The sequence below is a fragment of the Panulirus ornatus genome, chromosome 5, assembly GCF_036320965.1.
Source record: "Panulirus ornatus isolate Po-2019 chromosome 5, ASM3632096v1, whole genome shotgun sequence".
NCBI classification, from domain to species: Eukaryota; Metazoa; Arthropoda; class Malacostraca; order Decapoda; family Palinuridae; genus Panulirus; species Panulirus ornatus.
Window position 1 is genome coordinate 8842117 of NC_092228.1, and position 21037 is coordinate 8863153.

Genomic DNA, 21037 nt, shown 5'->3' on the forward strand with positions numbered 1-21037 from the left:
GGTAGAGTCACTGTACGACTCAGAGTCACTGTAGGACTGTTGGAGTCACTGTAGGACTGGTGGAGTCACCGCAGGGAGACTTAGAGAGAGTCACTGTAGGACTGGTAGAGTCATTGTACGACTCAGAGAGTCACTGTAGGACTGTTGGAGTCACCGCAGGGAGACTTAGAGAGAGTCACTGTATTAAGGGACCTGTTGAAGTCACTACTGTAAGGGGGGGGGGGACTGGTGGAGTCACTGTAGGGGGGACTTGGTTAAGTCACTGTAGGAGGGAGAGGGGACTGGTAAAGTCACTGTAGGGGGACTTTGTGAAGTAACTGTAGGAGGGAGAGGGGACTGGTAGAGTCACGAGTCACTATACGATGACTCAAGGGGCGTCGGGAGCCAAACACGGTCTCCGGGGTCAAGCAAGCAACACCCCACCCCAAACCCCTCACCCAATAATCCCGTTCCGACGCGCCTTTGAAAAAAAGAAATAGGCTGGTGGGTTAGATGGGGGGCGACGACGATGTATTCCTGGGGATGTGCCCATTCTCTCCCCTTTCTATAACCTTTAGAAAAAAACTTACTTTAAAAGAAAAGTAGTCCTTAATTGGGACAAAATAACAAGGTGCTGGTCAAAGCAGAGTTCATGTAACGTGTTACGTAACGGGAGATAAAGACGAAGTGAGGAACCAGGGTTCCCGTTTTCTGTCGGAAATAAGATTGTGTTGGATTAGGGGGGGACTCAAGCCAGAGTCCTTAGAGGGGGTAGCGACACCCCCTTTACCCCTCTTTTACCCCTCTTATCGGACCTCGGGGAACTAGAGTCATTATAGGAAGACTGGCAGAGTCAATGTAGAATTTGTAGAGTCAGCGTAGGAGGACTTGTAGAGTCACTGTAGGAGGATAGGTAAAGTCATTGTAGGAGAACTGATAGAGTCACTGTAGGAGAACTGATAGAGTCAGAGTCACTGTAGGAGAATTGATAGAGTCACCGGAGGGGAAGTGATAGAGTCACTGTAGGAGAATTGATAGAGTCACTGTAGGAGAACTGATAGGGTCACTGTAGGAGAACTGAGAGTCACTGTAGAAGAATTGATAGAGTCACTGTAAGAGAATTGATAGAGTCACTGTAGGAGAACTGATAGAGTCACTGTAGGAGAACTGATAGAGTCACTGTAGGAGAACTGATAGAGTCACTGTAGGAGAACTGATAGAGTCACTGTAGGAGAACTGATAGAGTCACTGTAGGAGAATTGATAGGGTCACCGGACGGGGGAAGTGATAGAGTATCTATAAGAGGACTGGTAGAGTCACCATTTCGGGTGTAACTACTACATTCTTCATAAACAAATTAACCCTTAATGAACCGTTAACATCTGGCTGCAGTATATGCTTACTACAGAGTCGAAATTAGATGGTGATGTCTCAGGTAGATGATGGACAGTCGGGTAGAGTGGCGCAGTGAACGGTGGCCACAGAGTAGAGTAAGGCAGTGAACGGTTACTTACCTCTCGTTGCCTTGGTCCAGATTTTGCCTTTAGGGTGGGCAAGAGCCCCAGGCAGTGTGCTGGATGTGGCAGTAGTCAGGACGACAGAGCATGACGTGCTGTGTTCTTAGCCTTCCTTCACCGTCGCTGCATGCACGTCCCTCCTCATCTCTCTCTCTTGCCTGGTGGCTTCGTTTACACTCCCTCGCCGTCCACCACCCACTCTCGCTCACACTCGCAACTCATTGCTTAAAAACATCTTCACTCAACACGCCCATGGAGGGAAGGAGGGTGGTAGGAGGGTGTGGGAGGACAGAAATCATATCACATTGTGTCCCATGTGTTGTTGTACCGTCGCTCATCTAAATCTTCCCCCCACCTAACTCAACACTGTGTTCCATCAAGGAGGATCTTTTCTCGAATCACTCTCGGCTCCTCGTTCCAGGCACGTCTCTACCGAGGGAACGTAGTCACGTAGGAGCCACTAGCACCATTCACAGTCACGTAGGAGCCACTAGCACCATTCACAGTCACGTAGGAGCCACTAGTACCATTCACAGTCACGTAGGAGCCACTAGCACCATTCACAGTCACGTAGGAGCCACTAGCACCATTCACAGTCACGTAGGAGCCACTAGTACCATTCACAGTCACGTAGGAGCCACTAGCACCATTCACAGTTGCGTAGGAGCCACTAGCACCATTCACAGTTGCGTAGGAGCCACAAGCACTGGTTGATAAACGAAAGGTTTTTTCTTCTCTGACTTGGCCACTTCCCCGAGCATCACCAGTCGTGATTGGATTAGCAAACGAGCTAAGACCACTCGCGTTTCGCTGGAGAGGGGTTGGTCTGTGATAGGCTGGGCTCTCAGTGGGCTGAGTTCCTCTCAGAGGGTGAGCGTGGGAGAGGCGGAGAGCTCCTCTCACAGAGGGAGCGTGAGCGAGTGAGCGCCATCCTGGACGTCACATGAGAGAGGCAAGTTTTCCCCTCACTCGGTCGCCAGGGAGACCGGGTGTGGCAGCCTGTTGCGCCTCCCCCTCGCTCACCACCACTGAGGCGGGGAGAGGGGGGCACCTGCTGCCAGCCTGGATGAACGGGAGGCACCACGCCCTGGGCAGAGAGGGTGCTGCTACCACCGTGGGGTACATCTGTGGTGAGAAGAGTTAGGAGGCACCACGCCCTGGGCAGAGAGGTGCTACCACCGTGGGGTACATCTGTGGTGAGAAGAGTTAGGAGGCACCACGCCCTGGGCAGAGAGGGTGCTGCTACCACCGTGGGGGTACATCTGTGGTGAGAAGAGTTAGGAGGCACCACGCCCTGGGCAGAGAGGGTGCTGCTACCACCGTGGGGGTACATCTGTGGTGAGAAGAGTTAGGAGGCACCACGCCCTGGGCAGAGAGGGTGCTGCTACCACCGTGGGGTACATCTGTGGTGAGAAGAGTTAGGAGGCACCACGCCCTGGGCAGGAGATGCTACCACCGTGGGGTACATCTGTGGTGAGAAGAGTTAGGAGGCACCACGCCCTGGGCAGGAGATGCTGCTACCACCGTGGGATAGGAGGAGGCGGTAAGGCTGGAGAAGGGAATGGTAACACTGTGGAGGAACAGGAGGTGCCACTGGGGTATTCTGAAGCACTTCAGTGGTATGGATGATGGTAGTGCCAGCATGTACGTAGCAGTTGTTAATACCACTGTATGCCGGGTAGATGTGTCACTGAAGTAGGTCTGAAGGTTACACTATAGTGGTGTGGAGCAGGAAGTTGTACCACAGTGGTGTGGAGCAGGAGATTGTACCACAGTGGTGTGGAGCAGGAGATTGTACCACAGTGGAGTGGAGCTAATAATTGTCCCACAGTCGGATGAATATGAACGTACCACTATGGAGTGGAATGATATTCATGACCTGTGCAAATGACCCAACGGATGTAAATCATTCGTGAATACTTGAGAGTGGATGATGACACGACAACTTAACCGGTAACTGTATACAGAACACGATTATAATCATCCCACTTCAGGAGGTGTGAAGATCCTTTGCGAGAAACCCACCGTTGGAGGACGAAAGCAAGGAACCTGACCCCATGGGGAAGTGGAGGAGCCGCCACAGACTTGTGCACATTGAGAGGGAGGAGGAGGAGGAGGGCAGACACGGCGCCGCACCGCACCCTTGACGTTATACTGAGACGATCGGGACCGTCGAAACGGACCAGCTTTGTAAACAGGAACAGATGAATCAGGGAACATAGAAAGGAACGAGCGAGAAGAGATGCGAGGAAATGATTCCCTGATTCAATGATTGGTCGCTGAATGGGTCATGTTACATGGAGAGAATGTGAGCGAAGGGTGTCTTAAAAGAACAAAACAAAAGTTGTGTTAAAGTTGTAAACATTTATGATGCTCATATGAGTCAGGGTTCACATGCCCAAGGGACGACACTGATAATAACTACGAATGAATTAGTACGAGCCCTTTGACGACGTTTACACACAACAGTTCTTAGATGGTTAGAAAAGAGAGTCCAGAACAAGAGGGCACAACTGGAAGTTAGGAGGCTTGGTACGTGTCTACGGATGCACGAGAGGAAGCTCCCATCTCTAGCATCAGTTGTGGACCTATGGAACAAAGGGACGTGAATACGACTAGAGGTCGTGAATTCCCAATTAGATATATGATTATATAAATGATAAGAGGTTTGGTGGGGAGGGGCTTCTTTGGCTGGCTTTTCGAGGGGTAAGCACCCAAATTACGTCGTCCAGACTGAGTTACAATTTTGATGCCAGAGTCACACAATACCCAACATCACACCCTGTTCGCCTTACCACCCCACCCCCTACCTAAACATCGATGTAGGCTATAGAATCATGTTGAACTTAAGGAACTTTAGTAGTCTGGTGAACTATAATGCCTGATATTCTTACATTCATAAAAAAAAGAAAGAATAAAAGATCAAAACCTCAGTCAATACAAGTTCGATGATATTCATTTAACTCGAGTCGATGAGTCGAGGTGTGGCGCCAGCGACGAGGATGTGGCGCTGGTCCTCACCCAGGGAGGAGTGTGGCTCTCCGGGTGTGTCACACCATGGAAGATCTGTCACAGGAAAACATCTGTATGACGTAGGAGTACTTGGAGGAGAGAGTGGGAGGACGACGACGGCCCTGGTGGTGGTGGCGATGGTGGGAACCAGTAGCTTTCTTCCCCAGGTGTTGTCAAAGCCAAACTGTTTACCTCAGGAACACGAGTGGTGGCTGGGGGTCTGCTGGGTGGTGAGGGAAGAAGGGGGAGGGGGGTTGTAATGGAGGCATGGAGGTGCGGGGGAGGAGGGAGAGGGAGAGGCAAGAGGCCATCATCTGGGCCATCTCATAATAACACTTTGGGTTCACTTAACCATCACGTGAGTATCTTAATCAATGATATCTCCGACGGAATATTCTTTTTTTCTTAGCAACAGTGTATTGTCATACACTCAGACATATTTCCTGAAGATGGTTGCTTATTTATGCCATGTTTAGTCGGTCATTGTGGCCGGTTAGTGTGGGAGAAGAAGATCCGGGTGTTTATCCTCCTGGCCAACAAGATTTGATCCGGACGAGGCTGGTGGCGAAGCCCTTCCGGTGAGGGATGGCTCTTCACTATAGGAGTTTACAAGGTAACTCAGATGAAGCAGATCTCAAAATGGGGAAACTTGTATTGCAAAATCTCTTTTTCATATATATATATATATATATATATATATATATATATATATATATATATATATATATATATATGTGTGTGTGTGTGTGTGTGTGATACTTGAGCATATGTAAAGGAGACGATGGTGCTATTCTATCTTTGTTCTGGTTATGTAGGTTTTTCATTTCAATGTATTTGTTCTCCATTTCCTTATCCATGTTTTGAGAACCGTTCAGCATGCGATGCTATATAAGGAACGGAGGACTGTTTTTAGTCTTTAGTATTAGTAGTATTCTGTACTCTATCTAACCTGGTTTTTTTCTCACTCTCTCTTTCGAGATAGAGTTCCATAAGTCTGGTCCCGAAGCTGAAGTGAAAGACTTTGTCTCGCGAGCTTTTCCCGAAGTCAAACGGAGCAAATTTTATATTTCACAACGTCTGTCCCTTTGGGCAGCACTCTTTATGGAGAGCTCTCTTCTGTTGTCATACTTAGCCATGTTTATTGGTTTGTTGATGACTGAGTGGGGTCGTATTCTCAAAATTAAACACTTTTCATCAGTATCCATTTACGAATCTTTATCATGTGGACGCAGGATATATAGCCATTTTCTTAACAGTTCTTTTTTGTCCTTACTCATTTATTGATTATGATGTTCCCAGTGCTTGTGACCGTCAGGTCTTTATGTGGTAAAATGATATAAAGGTATAGTGATAATGCTAAAAGAACGTTCCCTCTCGCCCTGTTGTCGTTCTTTTGAACGTTTATACACAGACCAATCCAGGCTGCAGCTGCATCATAGAAAATGGTTTATTGATTTCTTTTTTCCTATTATTATCATTCTCTGTCTGATTTGGACAGCAATTTTCACCTTTCCTTGATAAAGGATATATGCCCTTTGCAAAATAATGATGAAATTATCTTTTGATTCCGATGCAAACATAAAGGAAAAGAGTTTGGAGGTACAAGTAGTTGAAAAGGGACCCTGTTACGTAAGATTAATTATAGCATTGTCATTAATATTATTATCATTACTACTATTATTGATATAACGAGGTATTCTCAGTTTCTTAGGTTATCCAGGTGTGACTTCAGTGATAGAATTTCATGAATCTCGATGCAAAATTCCGTTAGTATTTGTCATTTCGAAAGATCCAATATGTGTAAATACAGTAAAATGGATTTTTCCAATATTAAAGAATCGCGAATATTACAGAGTAAGGAGTAATGTCATCAAAGATTGTGAAGAAAACCCCTCTAAACTACTTTACATGGTGATTAAGTCTTCATACTTTATCACGTTATTTGAGGCTATTCGAAAAAGAAATATTCAACAGGGTGGTTGATTAACATTGTTTTAATGTGTTGCCAAAACAGTAGTTCGCCAAGGGGGAAAAATGAGTAGAGGTTTCTCTACCTGCCCGTATCTTTGACTAGTTTATCATTCATTTAATCTATTTAGCAAGTCATCTACACACACACACACACACACACACACACACACACACCACGTCCAACGAATTTAGAATTTCCTGTGCTGAACGAATAGGTAATGACACGCACACGCTAACTTATCGATATTCATTTACATCTATTCACTTGCAGAAAAAACTCTTTCACCATGATATTGTCATTTAGTATAGATTCAGACTGACCTAGCCACAGTACATATACGTCGATATATAACATGTTACCAAGTATAACATGAGGATGCGTTGTCTGATTCATCCGCTCTTATTTATCCCCTCTGTGTGTTGATATGTATCCTCAAGTTTGAAATAAAAAAAAGTGCATAGGGTAGATCTGATTGGACACTTAATTTTGGGCAAGGACAGACGGAATATCCGGTAAGTGATTACTAACGTTGAATTGGGCTATAAATTGCATCAGTTTCCCCTTAAATAGCGAAAACGAATGAATATTTTTTTTCTCCCGTTTTCTGTGGTGTAGTGCCAACAGCTGAGGCTGGGGCGAGGACGTAAACAAACCCGAGAGAGAGAGAGAGAGAGCAAAGTAGAATAAAACTGTGGCTCCTTAGAAATATTCTCCGGACAGGTGGATATGCCACAAACTGCAATCAATAATATAAGTATTAGAAATCTGAATATCTTAACGTTTGTGTCGATGATGGTTGTTATTGCAACAGTGACTATCAGTACTCTGGTGGGTGAGTATTGAACCTTTGCTTGTTTGTGGCTTTGTTCATCTCCGGTTTGTTCGTCTTGCCTGGGGTTCCGGCATGCATTCCCTGTGATCTCAACATAAGTTTGATCAGCAAGTTGTTCTCATCTTTCAAGTCGTACACGTCACCCCATTCACAAAGAAATTTTTGTCATGCCATGATTGCTCACACATGCACACACACACATAAACGAACGTAGACATTTGGGCACATTTCTTCATCATGTGTTTTGAATTGATTTCTTATAGCTATTTATGCTTGTGTAATTGTGTAATTACTCTGTGTAATTACCCAGTATTCTGTACAAGGGCGCTTGAACTCCCTTGGGGCTCCATCTTTTGATCTTTATCTATCATATATCTTTTAATGTCTTTAAAGGTTGCTTACATTTGTTATAATGTTGTGCATGTCCTTGAGGAGAGACTGTTCCCCAGTGATGCAGCCTTGCCATAGATAACTTTTCACACATGGTTTAACCTCTAGCACGCAGAGTCCTGTAACTGCTGCTGCCAGAGGTAATAATGGACTGTATTACTTTCATGTTTGTCTTAACATGTGATTTGTTACATATTGATGGAATAATTGTCATGTTCCTCTTATTCCTCCATAAACAAACTGATTTATAGATATGATTTATTAGTCATATTTCCAGTAACATTTTTACAGATACCCTATGTACATTAGCATATATTTGCAAATGTGGCAACATTTATGCACATGCTCACTTCCCTCTTCATTGTGATCGTAGGGCAACTGAGAATTATTTTCCTGTGGAAGTATTTAGCACTCACAGGTTCCCACCTTTCCTACCTCCTACCCTGAATGTTGCTCTGAAATTGTAACAGGAATTCTCAAAGCAAAGATCTTTATTTGTGAATGTTGATCTTATAACAAAGATCTCCGATAAGTTAATGTTAAGGGGTTAAACTTTTTGAGTGTCTCATTGTAATATTTAATTGATTGAAATATAGTGTGCTGTTTGATTCTTACATGCAAGAAAAATATTTCTCATATTCAGTTCTATTGATTTTTCATTCAGAATAGTTAGTTAATTCACCTTTCCATTTTAAGCAGGGCCTTCATCACACATTTGATCATTCAGTGTAAGTCATTTATACAAGAATGTTGGGGACCATTGATTTAAAACAAAATCTTTGATCATTTGTAGACAGTGGAAACAGTTCAGAAGATATTATGCTTGATTTCCCCTTTTGTGTATTGCTGGAAAAGCCTGTCATTTGCTGATAGTTAATGGAAAGGAAATCAAACTTATACTAGAAGGGCTAGATTCCCATACCAGTCTACTCTCCTCCCTGGTCATAATGTATTCTTTGTATTGAAATGAATTTACTTGCTTGGTGAGCTTTTTGTCTTGTCAGTTTCTGTATAAGATTCTTAAGTTTTAGCTCATTACTATTTGTTGTCAGTCCAATCAGAATTGTGAACATTCATTTTCATCTGGATCAATCTTGTAGCGAAAGGAGTTAAGAGATCTTGTACTGTTATTTTCCCTCCTCCATTATTTTTCATATCCTTTTTTTGAATACCCTGATGACTTTCTCATTACCTGAAATCTCATGGGCCTGACATAGCAATCCCATGTTACTTTCATATATATATATATATATATATATATATATATATATATATATATATATATATATATATATATATATTCTTTCTTTTCTTTCATACTATTCGCCATTTCCCACATTAGCCAGGTAGCGTTAAGAACAGAGGACTGGGCCTTAGAGGGAATATCCTCACCTGGCCCCCTTCTCTGTTCCTTCTTTTGGAAAATTAAAAAAAAAAACGAGAGGGGAGGAGTTCCAGCCACCTGCTCCCTCCCCTTTTAGTCGCCTTCTACGACACGCAGGGAATACGTGGGAAGTATTTTTTCTCCCCTATCCCCAGGGATATATATATATATATATATATATATATATATATATATATATATATATATATATATATATATATATATATATTTATTTATTTTATTTATTTTGCTTTGTCGCTGTCTCCTGCATTTGCGAGGTAGCGCATATATATATATATATATATATATATCCCTGGGGATAGGGGAGAAAGAATACTTACCGCGTATTCCCTGCGTGTCGTAGAAGGCGACTAAAAGGGGAGGGAGCAGGGGGCTGGAAATCCTCCCCTCTCGTTTTTTTTTGATTTTCCAAAAGAAGGAACAGAGAATTGGGCCAGGTGAGGGTATTCCCTCAAAGGCCCAGTCCTCTGTTCTTAACGCTACCTCACTAATGCGGGAAATGGCGAATAGTTTGAAAGAAAGAAAAGAAAAAGATATATGTATATATATGGGAGCAGGGGGCTAGAAATCCTTCCCTCCCATTTGTGATTTTCCAAAAGAAAGAATGGAGAGATGGGCCAAGTGAGGATATACCCTCAAAGGCACACTCCTCTGTTCTTAACACTACTTTGCTAATGCAGGATAAGGCAAATATGTATGAAAAAATATATATATATATATATTTATATATATGTGTGTGTGTGTGTGTGTGTATGTATGTATGAGCATTGTGTATCCAGTATCATTGATCTGTGTATCTTGGCAGTTGGTGTAACAGCAGATTCCTCTCGTGGCAACTAACAGCATGTTTTTCTCAACCTCAGCAGTTGCTCATGCAAGCATATAATGTCATACATTCCCATTCCAAGCCAAAGTTCGTGAAATATTACTTTAACAAATATAACTGTGTGATTCTACTCAGAAAGTAATCTAACGTTCCTTTAATGTAGAGATTTCAAGGTCATTAACAAATTCCTTGTAAGTCAGTTCAGAAAGTAATTTAAGTTTCCATTACTTTGTAATTCATTCCTTTACTTCAAAGACTTTAAACTCAGCAACTAATACTTTGTAATTCAATCTGGAAGGTAATCTAAGTTTCATCCACTTTAGAGGCTTTACGTCATGTGTTCTCCTAATTACTTTATTCTGTGCAGTTCTCTGCCGAGAAACCAATGCCTCATACTCTTGCACCTCACCAACATATTATATACTTCCATTTCAGTAACTAATGGTATGAATTACACCAGCAACCATTACAGTATCTGCAAAAAACCTTGTCTGCCTCTCCATACATTTTCAAAGGTGATGTCACACTTACATTTTATTATATTATCTCATCTCCTTCGGCCTTGATTACCACCTGCATACAAATGGGCATGGAATTGGCGAGGTTCCTGAAGTATCATAGGTAAATATTTTAGGTCCATAAGGTCTCAATCTCCTGAATGAGGCAAGGTACTGACAAGGTGTTGCAATAAGCAGCTGCCAGTGCTTAGAAATCTTACATGTACCCATCTTGTGCCAACCATCTTGAAGTACAGTTGGAAGAAATACAGCACCCTGAAGCAAAATTCCCAAAACAAAGTGGCAACCAGGAAGAGTAAAAAAAGAACATCCTTCCCTGAAGTTAGCCTGCACACTGAAGCAGGTTGCTGGTGCTCAAACCGCTAGAAACACTAGGCTCAGTGACCACCAGATGGGTGATTATTTCACCCTGATAACATCATATGCTTGTTCCCACATTAAACCTCATCCATTTATTGCCACTGAAGACATATGGGGTTGGACAGTTTTTTTGTGGACACTGCACAATGTATTCCCTCACTTAAGCCACTAGTGTAATATACAGCTTTACATCAGTGACTTGGACAATGTATTTCTTCACTCCAACTGCTTATGCAACATATTTCTTTACCTTAGCAACTAATGAATATGTATATTTCTTTACCCTAGTGACTAATGCAATTTGTTATTTCACTTCAGCAAATGGAATTGGAATATCAGCCACACCAACAACTGGTACTGTATATTCCTGAAACTAAATGATACAGTCTACGTAATCTTTCACCTAAATGGCTCCTACAGTGAACTTTATCCAAGCAAATTGTATATTCCTGAGTCTTGGCAACAAGTACAGACACTTAAACCATATGCTTCTCAGCTGCATTAACTGATGTCTTACATTCCTCCCTGTAAACAACTAATACCATTCATATCAGAAACTGCTGTTCCTCAATCCTAGCAAATTCATTAGATATTTTTACACTTCATCCCATCACATATTACCACCTCCCCATCGTTTAGCAAGTGATACTACATATGCTTCCAGTCACTACCCTACACTACATCTTCCACTGTATAGCAACAAGAACTACCTAGTACCAAATGCCTATCACTTTACTTTCCAGCACCTTGTTTGCTTACACACTTCACTTCCAGCCTTTTTACTTTTTTCCCGAGATAATAGCACAGACTTAAACACCTAGTATCAAACGCCACAAGCTTCACTGACAGGTACTTCAACACAATGCTGCTCTTACCACATACTCTACCACCCACCACTTTATACCACTGACTTAAGACTTAACAACCAGATTACCTCATACCCACAAGTGAGGACTTACTCCCATCCAATCAATTACTCAGCAGCCAATAACACCCACTGTGCTACACAATACTTAATACCACCTATTTTGCCATTCATCACTGATTACTACTTACTCTCCACTCTGCTGCCATAGCACTCTTTGTCTCATTTAATCAATCTGCATTTAATGCCACCCAGTCTGCTGCCACACAGTACTTGATACCACCCATGAAGCCAGAAAGCACTTAGTATCATCAACTTTGTCCAGCACTGCTTTGCCACTAAAAACTACGTATTGCCCAACATACTACCGAGCACCTATCATCCACTTTGCCACCTAGCACTTGATACTGCCCAACCTGCCACCCAGCATTTAATACCAGCACTTAATACCACCCACTCCTTAATCAAGTAAGTAATACAACCCACTCTCCCTACCTGCACCTCATATTACCCAGTGCCTAATATCACCCACTCCACCACCCAGCACCTTCGCCATGGACGCACACAACAGTGAAGGGGACAAAATGTGTGGCCCAGCACAGCTCACAGCATGAGTGGTTCTGGCCTACAGGTGACCATAAGTGCCACACTGTCCTTGCTGCTGACTCCCTGACCAGGCATCACCATAACATCTCCCTCCACCATATTGTCTTCGCATTCCAGGTATTGTGTCTTTTGTAGGGGTCAGGTTGGATGTATTATGGTTATTTTGTTGACAGAGAGAAAGACATTTATGAATTACAGATTGATTTATGGCCCTTTTGATTTTTTCAGATGTTTTCCATACTCTTACACATGTTTAATTCTTTGCCTTTAAGCAGAACAACCATAAAGACATTTATGAATTACTTATATATTCCTTAAGATAATTCAGCTTCTTTTATGTCCCTATTCTACCTTTCATCCCCTCTCCCATGTCACATCATATCTTTCCCTTAGTCAGTCATCCTTCTCACTTGGCTGGAGAGTACTCTCCGTATGTACATCATCCTTATCTCCTATCTATGTTGTCCCTCTTTCCTTTCTCTCTTGTGCTCTTTCTGTATCTTTGTCAGTCTCTTCTAGTGTCAATGTTGTATTCCTTCTGTGTACTTCCTCTTCCCATCTCCATACCTCTCCTTATCCACATTTTCTTGATCATATATATAAATGAATATAAAATATATGAATATATGAAATGTGACTACTTTAGCAAGCAGAATTTTATTGTGTTGTATTGTGGCATCAGTTCAATGAATAGCAGGTACTTGTTGATGCAGTGATGTGTGTCAATATGGGTAGTGAACCAATGTCTCCCACAGTTCCCCCCAACAAAACATGGTGCATCCCGATGGCAGCAGCGACTGGCAGGGTTGTTGCGGCTTCGTCTGCTACAGGAGGAAGGTTAGTGGTAGCTTTCCTGCAGTTTCATAATTATTAATATTACCTTAAAAGAATGCCTTTATATGCTTATGCTTATTCAGTGAAAGGTATCATTATATAGTGTATACACTCATTGAGAGGAACCAAGGTTTTGGTTTTGGAAATAGTTTTGATAGAAAGTAGGTCAAGGTGAGGTAAGCATTTTCATCTCTTATAGGTGTAGTACAATTGCCATGTATTTTGACACTACTTATTATTTGAAGTTACATAAATGAATACGCTCACACATTGTATATGATATGATCTTTATGATACATATAATTTTTATTGCATGATCTTCATATTTAGTATTTGGAAGATGAGTCATTTGACATATGCTGATGATATAGCTCTGGTGGCAGACTTGAGTAAGAAACAGCAGAAGTTGATGTTTGAGTCTGGGAGCATTAGGAAAGAGAAAGTGAGAGGTGATGTGAGGAACATAAGTTTATCAATTTTAACAAGGGAGAGTGACAGGTCGGTTGGAATATGAGTTTGATTCGAGAGAACCTGGAGGAAGTGGAGTGTTTCAGATACCTTTGGGTGGACATGGTAGTAGATGAAACCATGGGAAGTGAAGCAGGCCATAGGATGGATGAGGGGGCTAATGTCTTGGATGCACTGAGGAGTGAGTAGAAAGAGAGTTCACTGCCCTTGGAAGCGAAGATGGGTATTTTGATGGTATAGTAGTCCTGACTGCATTGTATGGATATGAGGCATGGGCTATAGATAAAAGTGTATGGAAGAGGATGGATATGTTATAAATGAAATGTAGAATGCAGTGTGTGGAGGATTGATAGAGTAAGAAATGATAGGGTAAGAGACAGGTGTTGTAGGGAGAAGAGTATGATCAAGAGAACTGAGTAGGGTGTACTGAAATGCTTTAGAAATAGGGAGAAGTAAAGGCAATCTTGAGAGTGACCAGAATATAGTTACCTTCCCAAACAATCTTCCTCATGTGTTGTTTAGGCAGCAACGTCATTGTGATGTCAATTCCAAGGTCCTACTTGCAGAGCAGCTCTGTAACTTACTGCTGTCAGTGTAGTACTCATCGCTTGTCTGTTTGCGCTGTTTCCCACTTCATGACTATATTTTCCAGAGATTGATTTCACAAGCCATTTGTTCAACCACAGCTACATCCCATCTTGGTTCCTTTACAGTTTTTCTTAGTCTCTGCAGTTATACACTTCTTTTACAATTTTATTTTTAGCAAACAAATTCAGGAATGAATGCGCCTCATCTGGTAGATTATTTACACAGAATAGGAATAGAAGTGGCTCCAGCATTGAGTCCTGGAGTACTCCACCTGATACAACTTACACACATTGAGAAGTATCCCCTAACTTGCATTTTTTGTTTTCTACCAGTTAGGTGGCTGTTCATCCACTTGCTTAGTCCTTCTCTAAGACTAGTCTGGATGTTTAGCTTCATCATCAATCTTAGACATTATCAAATGCCTTCCAGGAAAATCCAGTCCTATTAGCCAGCCTTTTTCTCTAGAATGTTGCTAACTCATCCATAGCAATCCAATAGATTCATCACACAGTAGCTGTTCCTTTTGAAACCCCATTTTCTCATAGATAGTTAATGCCGGTTAAATATTGTTCTAACTTTTCAATTAGCTTCTTTAGTATTATGCAAGTTTTGCTCATTAGAGATACTGGCCAATAATTCAGGGCCACCCCATGTCACTTTTTTTTTAATACTGGCACACCATTGGTTCTTTGCCATTACATTGAAACACTTCCTTCATTAGGGGGGGGATTAAAAATGAATTAACAGTTTGGCTTGTGTTTATGTGCACTTTTTGAGAACAAATGGCTTATTTCTACAAAAGCCGTACAGGGAATGAATAGAAAGTGAAAAATATATCAAATGATGAATCATTATGAAGTCTGTTGGGGATGAGAGAGCTTGGGAAGTGAGTCAATTGTTGTTCGCTGATGATACAGCGCTGGTGGCTGATTCATGTGAGAAACTGCAGAAGCTGGTGACTGAGTTTGGTAAAGTGTGTGGAAGAAGAAAGTTGAGAGTAAATGTGAATAAGAGCAAGGTTATTAGGTACAGTAGGGGTGAGGGTCAAGTCAATTGGGAGGTGAGTTTGAATGGAGAAAAACTGGAGGAAGTGAAGTGTTTTAGATATCTGGGAGTGGATCTGTCAGCGGATGGAACCATGGAAGCGGAAGTGGATCATAGGGTGGGGGAGGGGGCGAAAATTTTGGGAGCCTTGAAAAATGTGTGGAAGTCGAGAACATTATCTCGGAAAGCAAAAATGGGTATGTTTGAGGGAATAGTGGTTCCAACAATGCTGTATGGTTGCGAGGCGTGGGCTATGGATAGAGATGTGCGCAGGAGGATGGATGTGCTGGAAATGAGATGTTTGAGGACAATGTGTGGTGTGAGGTGGTTTGATCGATTAAGTAACGTAAGGGTAAGAGAGATGTGTGGAAATAAAAAGAGCGTGGTCGAGAGAGCAGAAGAGGGTGTTTTGAAATGGTTTGGGCACATGGAGAGAATGAGTGAGGAGAGATTGACCAAGAGGATATATGTGTCGGAGGTGGAGGGAACGAGGAGAAGAGGGAGACCAAATTGGAGGTGGAAAGATGGAGTGAAAAAGATTTTGTGTGATCGGGGCCTGAACATGCAGGAGGGTGAAAGGAGGGCAAGAAATAGAGTGAATTGGAGTCATGTGGTATACAGGGGTTGACGTGCTGTCAGTGGATTGAAGCAAGGCATGTGAAGCGTCTGGGGTAAACCATGGAAAGCTGTGTAGGTATGTATATTTGCGTGTCTGGACGTGTGTATGTACATGTGTATGGGGGGGGGGGGTTGGGCCATTTCTTTCGTCTGTTTCCTTGCGCTACCTCGCAAACGCGGGAGACAGCGACAAAGTATAAAAAAAAAAAAAAAAAAAAAAAAAAAAAAAAAAAAGAATCATTATGAATTAGAAACTTAAGTTCAAAGAATGTATTAGTTATATCGTACTTTCAAACCAAATAATGAGTGTTATGGTGATGAAAATTTTCACAGGAGATAGAATGCTGATAAGAGACAAAATTGAATCCTGCTCTGTTGAAAATGTTTAATGTATACATGAGAATACATTACTGCTGTTTCATATGATCAATTAGACAAGTGGAAATGAGCAAGCTGGAAAGAATACAGAAACTTTTCACAAACCGAATTGATGGTCTAAAGCATATGAACTACCACAAGAGGTTGAAAGATCTTGTACTTTATAGTCTAGAAAGAGGTAGTGAGAGATGCATTGTAATTTATGCATGATAGCAAATAGAAGGCATAAAGAGTAACTTTTTAAATCTGAAAGCATCCCAGTTAAGAAAATACAGGATTTTCAAGTCAGCAATAATTCCTGCAAACACAACAAAGAGATATAAGACCAAAATATAAGTGTTCTAGAAAAAAAGTTGGAAAGATTGTTTAAGGTAAGAAATGAGAAACAATCGTGGAGTAAATACAGAAGCATGAAAAAGCAAACTAGATTCATGTTTGAAATCAGTAATTGATGAACTTCAGATTGACAGTTATGCAAAAGGAATGATGCAGGAGAGAAATAGTATAATTGTACAAGTGGTTAGGGCTATGTGCTTGCCATACCATTATGGCAAAATCTTGTTTTATGCACTAGTAAACAGATAGGTAGGTATTCATTTCTAGCTCTCTTCTAACTGTCAAATTCAGCTTAATTCTGTTTCCAGTATCTCTTCCATTGTGTGACTTTGTGCTCCCTCGCACTGTAATGCAGTCCCTTCTTCACAGTGACTGGAATATGTTTCCCCATGCTTTGATTGTAGATGTTACAAAATCTGATATAACTCTGCCCATGTAAGTAGACTATGGAATTCAGCCTCCTAGTCTTTTCTTTTGAATCAGGGAAAGGAGTAGGGCCTCATAGTTTTCTTGTTTTTTTTACTTAATATTATAATGGATTGACTTTGTATGTACACTCTTCCTTCTTTCTCGTATAGTCCATCTCAGGCACTAGGTGGTTGCTTTTTTTAAGTGGAGGTCCAGGGGTAATGTTTTCAATTTCTAGGCTTTTGAGTTTGAAGAATAAATCTAACTATATTTCTTTATCTGCTCATCTAACTCTGATGACTTTAGAAACATGTTAGCCAAACAAGTTATCCAGCACGTGCTCCTAGAATTTGAATTTCCCTCTGCTCTCATCCTCATGCAGACCTAAGGTGGCCCAGTCTATTTCCTTGCAGTTGAAGTTCCCTGGAGTGATGACCTTGCCACCTCCCAGCATGGCTGCCCTTTCTGCTGTATTTTACATTCATACTGTCTCTTTATTATTTACATGAAATAGTTAATCTGGTTCTTCTGATAATTGTAAGGGATAGGACACCAGTAAGGTTATAATAGTATTCATGTTTCATTGGCCAATGTCCTTTCTAAAATGTAATGGTTAAAAGCTCCCTAATCTGCTATTTGTATATATACCCTAACCTGAACCAGGTACCCATTTCATCGACCAACACCTAGGGGTGGATGAAGAGCAGGGTTGACTGTGGACCAACTGCCACAACCAGGACTCAAACCTATGTGCTTGACCCAGGGCAGCGCGTGATATTTTATGTTTTCATTTACCATCAGTGTTTTGCCTCCCCCTCCTTTCTCTTTTTTTTCTTTGATATGATATGACACCTGGGAAAAGCACGTGTGACAACACCCTTTTTCATCTTAATCTCTAATATGCCTATGATGGCTGGCATACTGGTCGCCTCCTAGTCCTTAAATTCAAGTTCCATTCATTCTTCACTAAACCATTATTATTTGTATACATGATCTTTAGAGTGTACCATAATTTGTTACTTTCTCCAGTATTATTTGCTTTTGATGGGAATCTCTCCCTTTTGTCAAGGTTTTTGCTTTATGTAACTTCTTTCTGAATCCTCCATTGTTCTTCCTTTGTCCTTCCATTGTTTATTTACATCTTGAATTTCTCACTATCATCCAGTTTTAGATCCTACCTTGGTACTTCTTTACTACCTCATCTCATTTAAAATGCTACTTTCAGTGGATACCCTGTCCATTATTTGCATGATATTCCCATCCTTCTTGCCCTTTTTGTTCCAACAGTCATCTTATACAGAATTTCCAGTATATCCATAATTTTCTTTTACTTCATTTATGTCCTGTCCATCCTGCTTTTAATTTGCTCTTCTTGTAGATAAGAATCAATGACAGTACTTCTTTCCTGTTTGCATTTCATTAACTTGCCTTAGCTAGCCTTCAGTATGCTTGAAAGTTTCCCATAGTTCCTGTGGATGCATGTCTTTATAACCTGACTTGTCTTTCAGGCTGTCCATTATCTTGGAGCAATCCCACTGAATGCTCTTATCATCTCTAAGCTCATAAGTGCAGCCTGTATTTTTATTTTTGATATACTCCCTAATATATCCTTAGTTTACTTTCACATCATTCTGGAGCTTTAATGTACCACCCCCCCTTAATGCTGCATTTGGCACCCCTCACACCCTCAGTCTGGGAGTTTCACCTTTCCTAACGGTTGGTTGTCTTTGTTCCTTCACTTGTCTTCCCTCTAGTATCAGTGTTCCTGCTACAAGTGGGAGGTTTTCCATTCTCTCATATCTTCAGCGGTATTTGCTTGTTGCTTTCTTCGTTCACCATGTCCCTTAGTGATTTTACTTCAGCTTTAGTTGCCTCACATCTTCCCTAAGTATTTATATTTCATCCCTCAGGTCTTTTAGAAACTCCTCCCTGAATGACTGGAGAATCCTTGACTGTTGTCCTATGAGATTGGAGAACCAAGGTTGGTAATTTGCTGTACCCATATTTCTGCTCTGTGTGTCGCCTTCTCTGTCACTATCTTGAAGGTATTAACATTTAGTTTTTGGTCCCCTGGACCCTGTTTTCTTTGCAATGTTGAGGTGCTCAGTTTCACAATTAGCAGTGCAACAAGTGTGCTTACATTGCTGATAACTTATTCATTTCCTTATTTCATGTTCTTTTGCCTATTACTTTTGTAGAAACAGCTTGTATGTATTCGCACTGACTGAACTTACAGATGCTTACTCTTACACAGTTTTACAGATTTAGCTGCTATACTCATACCAGTTATTCCCAGTGATTACACAACTTATAACACTATATAATGCAATTAGACCTCTTTAACCCTTTCAGTCTTAAGGCTTATTTATTTTTCATTCCACCAGGCTTTAGGGTTTTTCAAGAAATTAAAAGAAAATCAGATTAACCTTATAGCTTAATTCATTATAATCTTTAAAGACATAAAGTATCAAGGAAAAAACAAACCTTTATAAACAGCTGTAATCCCTTAAACTGTTTTCTTGTCAGAGCAATAGTTTGTGAGCCAGTTTCCACTGTGTGACTGTCATCACTGGGTCCAAAGAAAACTTGATCATCATGATCCTTAGTATCACTACTTTTGTTCAGAACTGCATGTTATTTCTTCCCATGTTGCTACGCATTTATGTTTGTGGCTGCCAGGTGCATAGTATCACATTTGTGGCTGTCAGATGTGTGCTCTGATAAAGGTCCTTTCATGGTGTTTGTAGATTAACTGACAGCTGCTATTAACATATAGTATTCTATATGCCCCTAGGAAGTTAATCAGAATATCCTTATGTGGCAACATGACTTGAGTTTCTTGTGGAGTCTATTCTTGGCCCAGTATGTAAAATCTTCAAATCTCAGGAAATTTATTATAATGACTCTCTGCTCCTGACCCTATGATATACTCCCCTACCCAGCACCAATAGGTTTAAGCCAGAACTTGCCACGGTGATAGTAATCATGTAAAAAAAATAGTGGCAACAAGAAGGGCACCTGCCAGCTCACTCACTTCATGTGATAACTTGTTTTTTATGTGTGGAGAGGGAGTTTCACACACCCGGGTTCCCTTTCTCATAGCTCTCCTTTCTTTCATGTAAAACCTCGACTTTCTTTTTCCTGTACTTATAGTACTTTCTAATTTGATTGTTCTGTGGAAGGGCCCTGTGAGTGTAGAACTCCGTCCATATAATAAGATAATTACAAATAGGTAGTATGTCTATTTATCCACTACTTCAATGAAAGTCCAGTTATCCAACCATATTTGGACGTTCAGCAAGTCAAATAACTAGAAAAGTCAGATAACTGGATGTCTATTAGTATTTTACTATATTAACCTATAAGCAGTGATAATCATTTGCAAATCCCATAAACATGTTTACATATCAGAAAATAAGATTTACAGTTTTCCTTTATGAATTGACAGATTGGCATGCAAAAGTAAAAGAAATTACCGAAAAGTAATGTAAGTACTATTGTGTTGGCCTGGCAGGATGTTGATTAAAGTGGAGGAAGGGTTGTGGCAGACACATCTGATGTCGTGAGATAAGAGGGGAGGACAGTAAAGTTTTGTTTCTTTTTCTTAAACATAGTATCAAACTCTAGTTTTATTTCATACACAGTTACAGCATTGATGGTTTATGCACTAATATATATCCCCAGGACTTCATAACCAGGGGCCCTTGCAACTTAAAAGCTACAATTCAATCAGTAGCAGGTAAAGGTTTAACTCCTTTGGTGTGAGAAATTCTTTGACATCCTGTACTTTGGTGATACAGCCTCATAGAGAGTGACTTTTCACTTGCACCATAGCCACAAGCAGATGGAGTCTGAGAACACCTTAGCACTGATCGTGAATAAAGCGATTGTAATTGAAAATACTACACTGGCCTCTTCACCCTCTCCTGCCTCTATTGCATGAACCTGAGGGAACTTTCATTATAAAACATCATCTTACACTACTGTTGTTCACTCCAGTACTTGCATTTCTTTGCAAATGCAAGTCATTTACATTTCATTTCTTTCATAAGCAAAGGTTTGGCAGCTGAATTGTGGGTGG

General features: G+C 41.1%; 2 protein-coding genes across 5 annotated transcripts in view; one reads left to right on the plus strand and one right to left on the minus strand.

Moving 5' to 3' along the window:
• LOC139748122 (uncharacterized) overlaps positions 1 to 2526 on the minus strand; it is a 31434-nt gene extending 28908 nt beyond the window's left edge. The window contains exon 1 of the mRNA XM_071660792.1: positions 1494 to 2526. The gene's annotated coding sequence lies outside the window, so the exon portion shown is untranslated. The remainder of the gene's footprint in view (positions 1 to 1493) is intronic.
• A 4596-nt stretch (positions 2527 to 7122) lies between these two features.
• LOC139748128 (protein wntless-like) overlaps positions 7123 to 21037 on the plus strand; it is a 42845-nt gene continuing 28930 nt past the window's right edge. The window contains exons 1-3 of one of the 4 annotated variants that reach the window (XM_071660804.1): positions 7123 to 7312; positions 12221 to 12399; positions 13038 to 13119. In XM_071660804.1, coding sequence (XP_071516905.1) covers positions 7207 to 7312; positions 12221 to 12399; positions 13038 to 13119 — 367 coding nt within the window. In that variant the 5' untranslated portion in view covers positions 7123 to 7206. Of the gene's footprint in view, positions 7313 to 12220; positions 12400 to 13037; positions 13120 to 18866; positions 18938 to 21037 lie in introns of those variants that run through there. The other 3 variants (XM_071660812.1, XM_071660819.1, XM_071660829.1) reach the window with 3 other exon arrangements.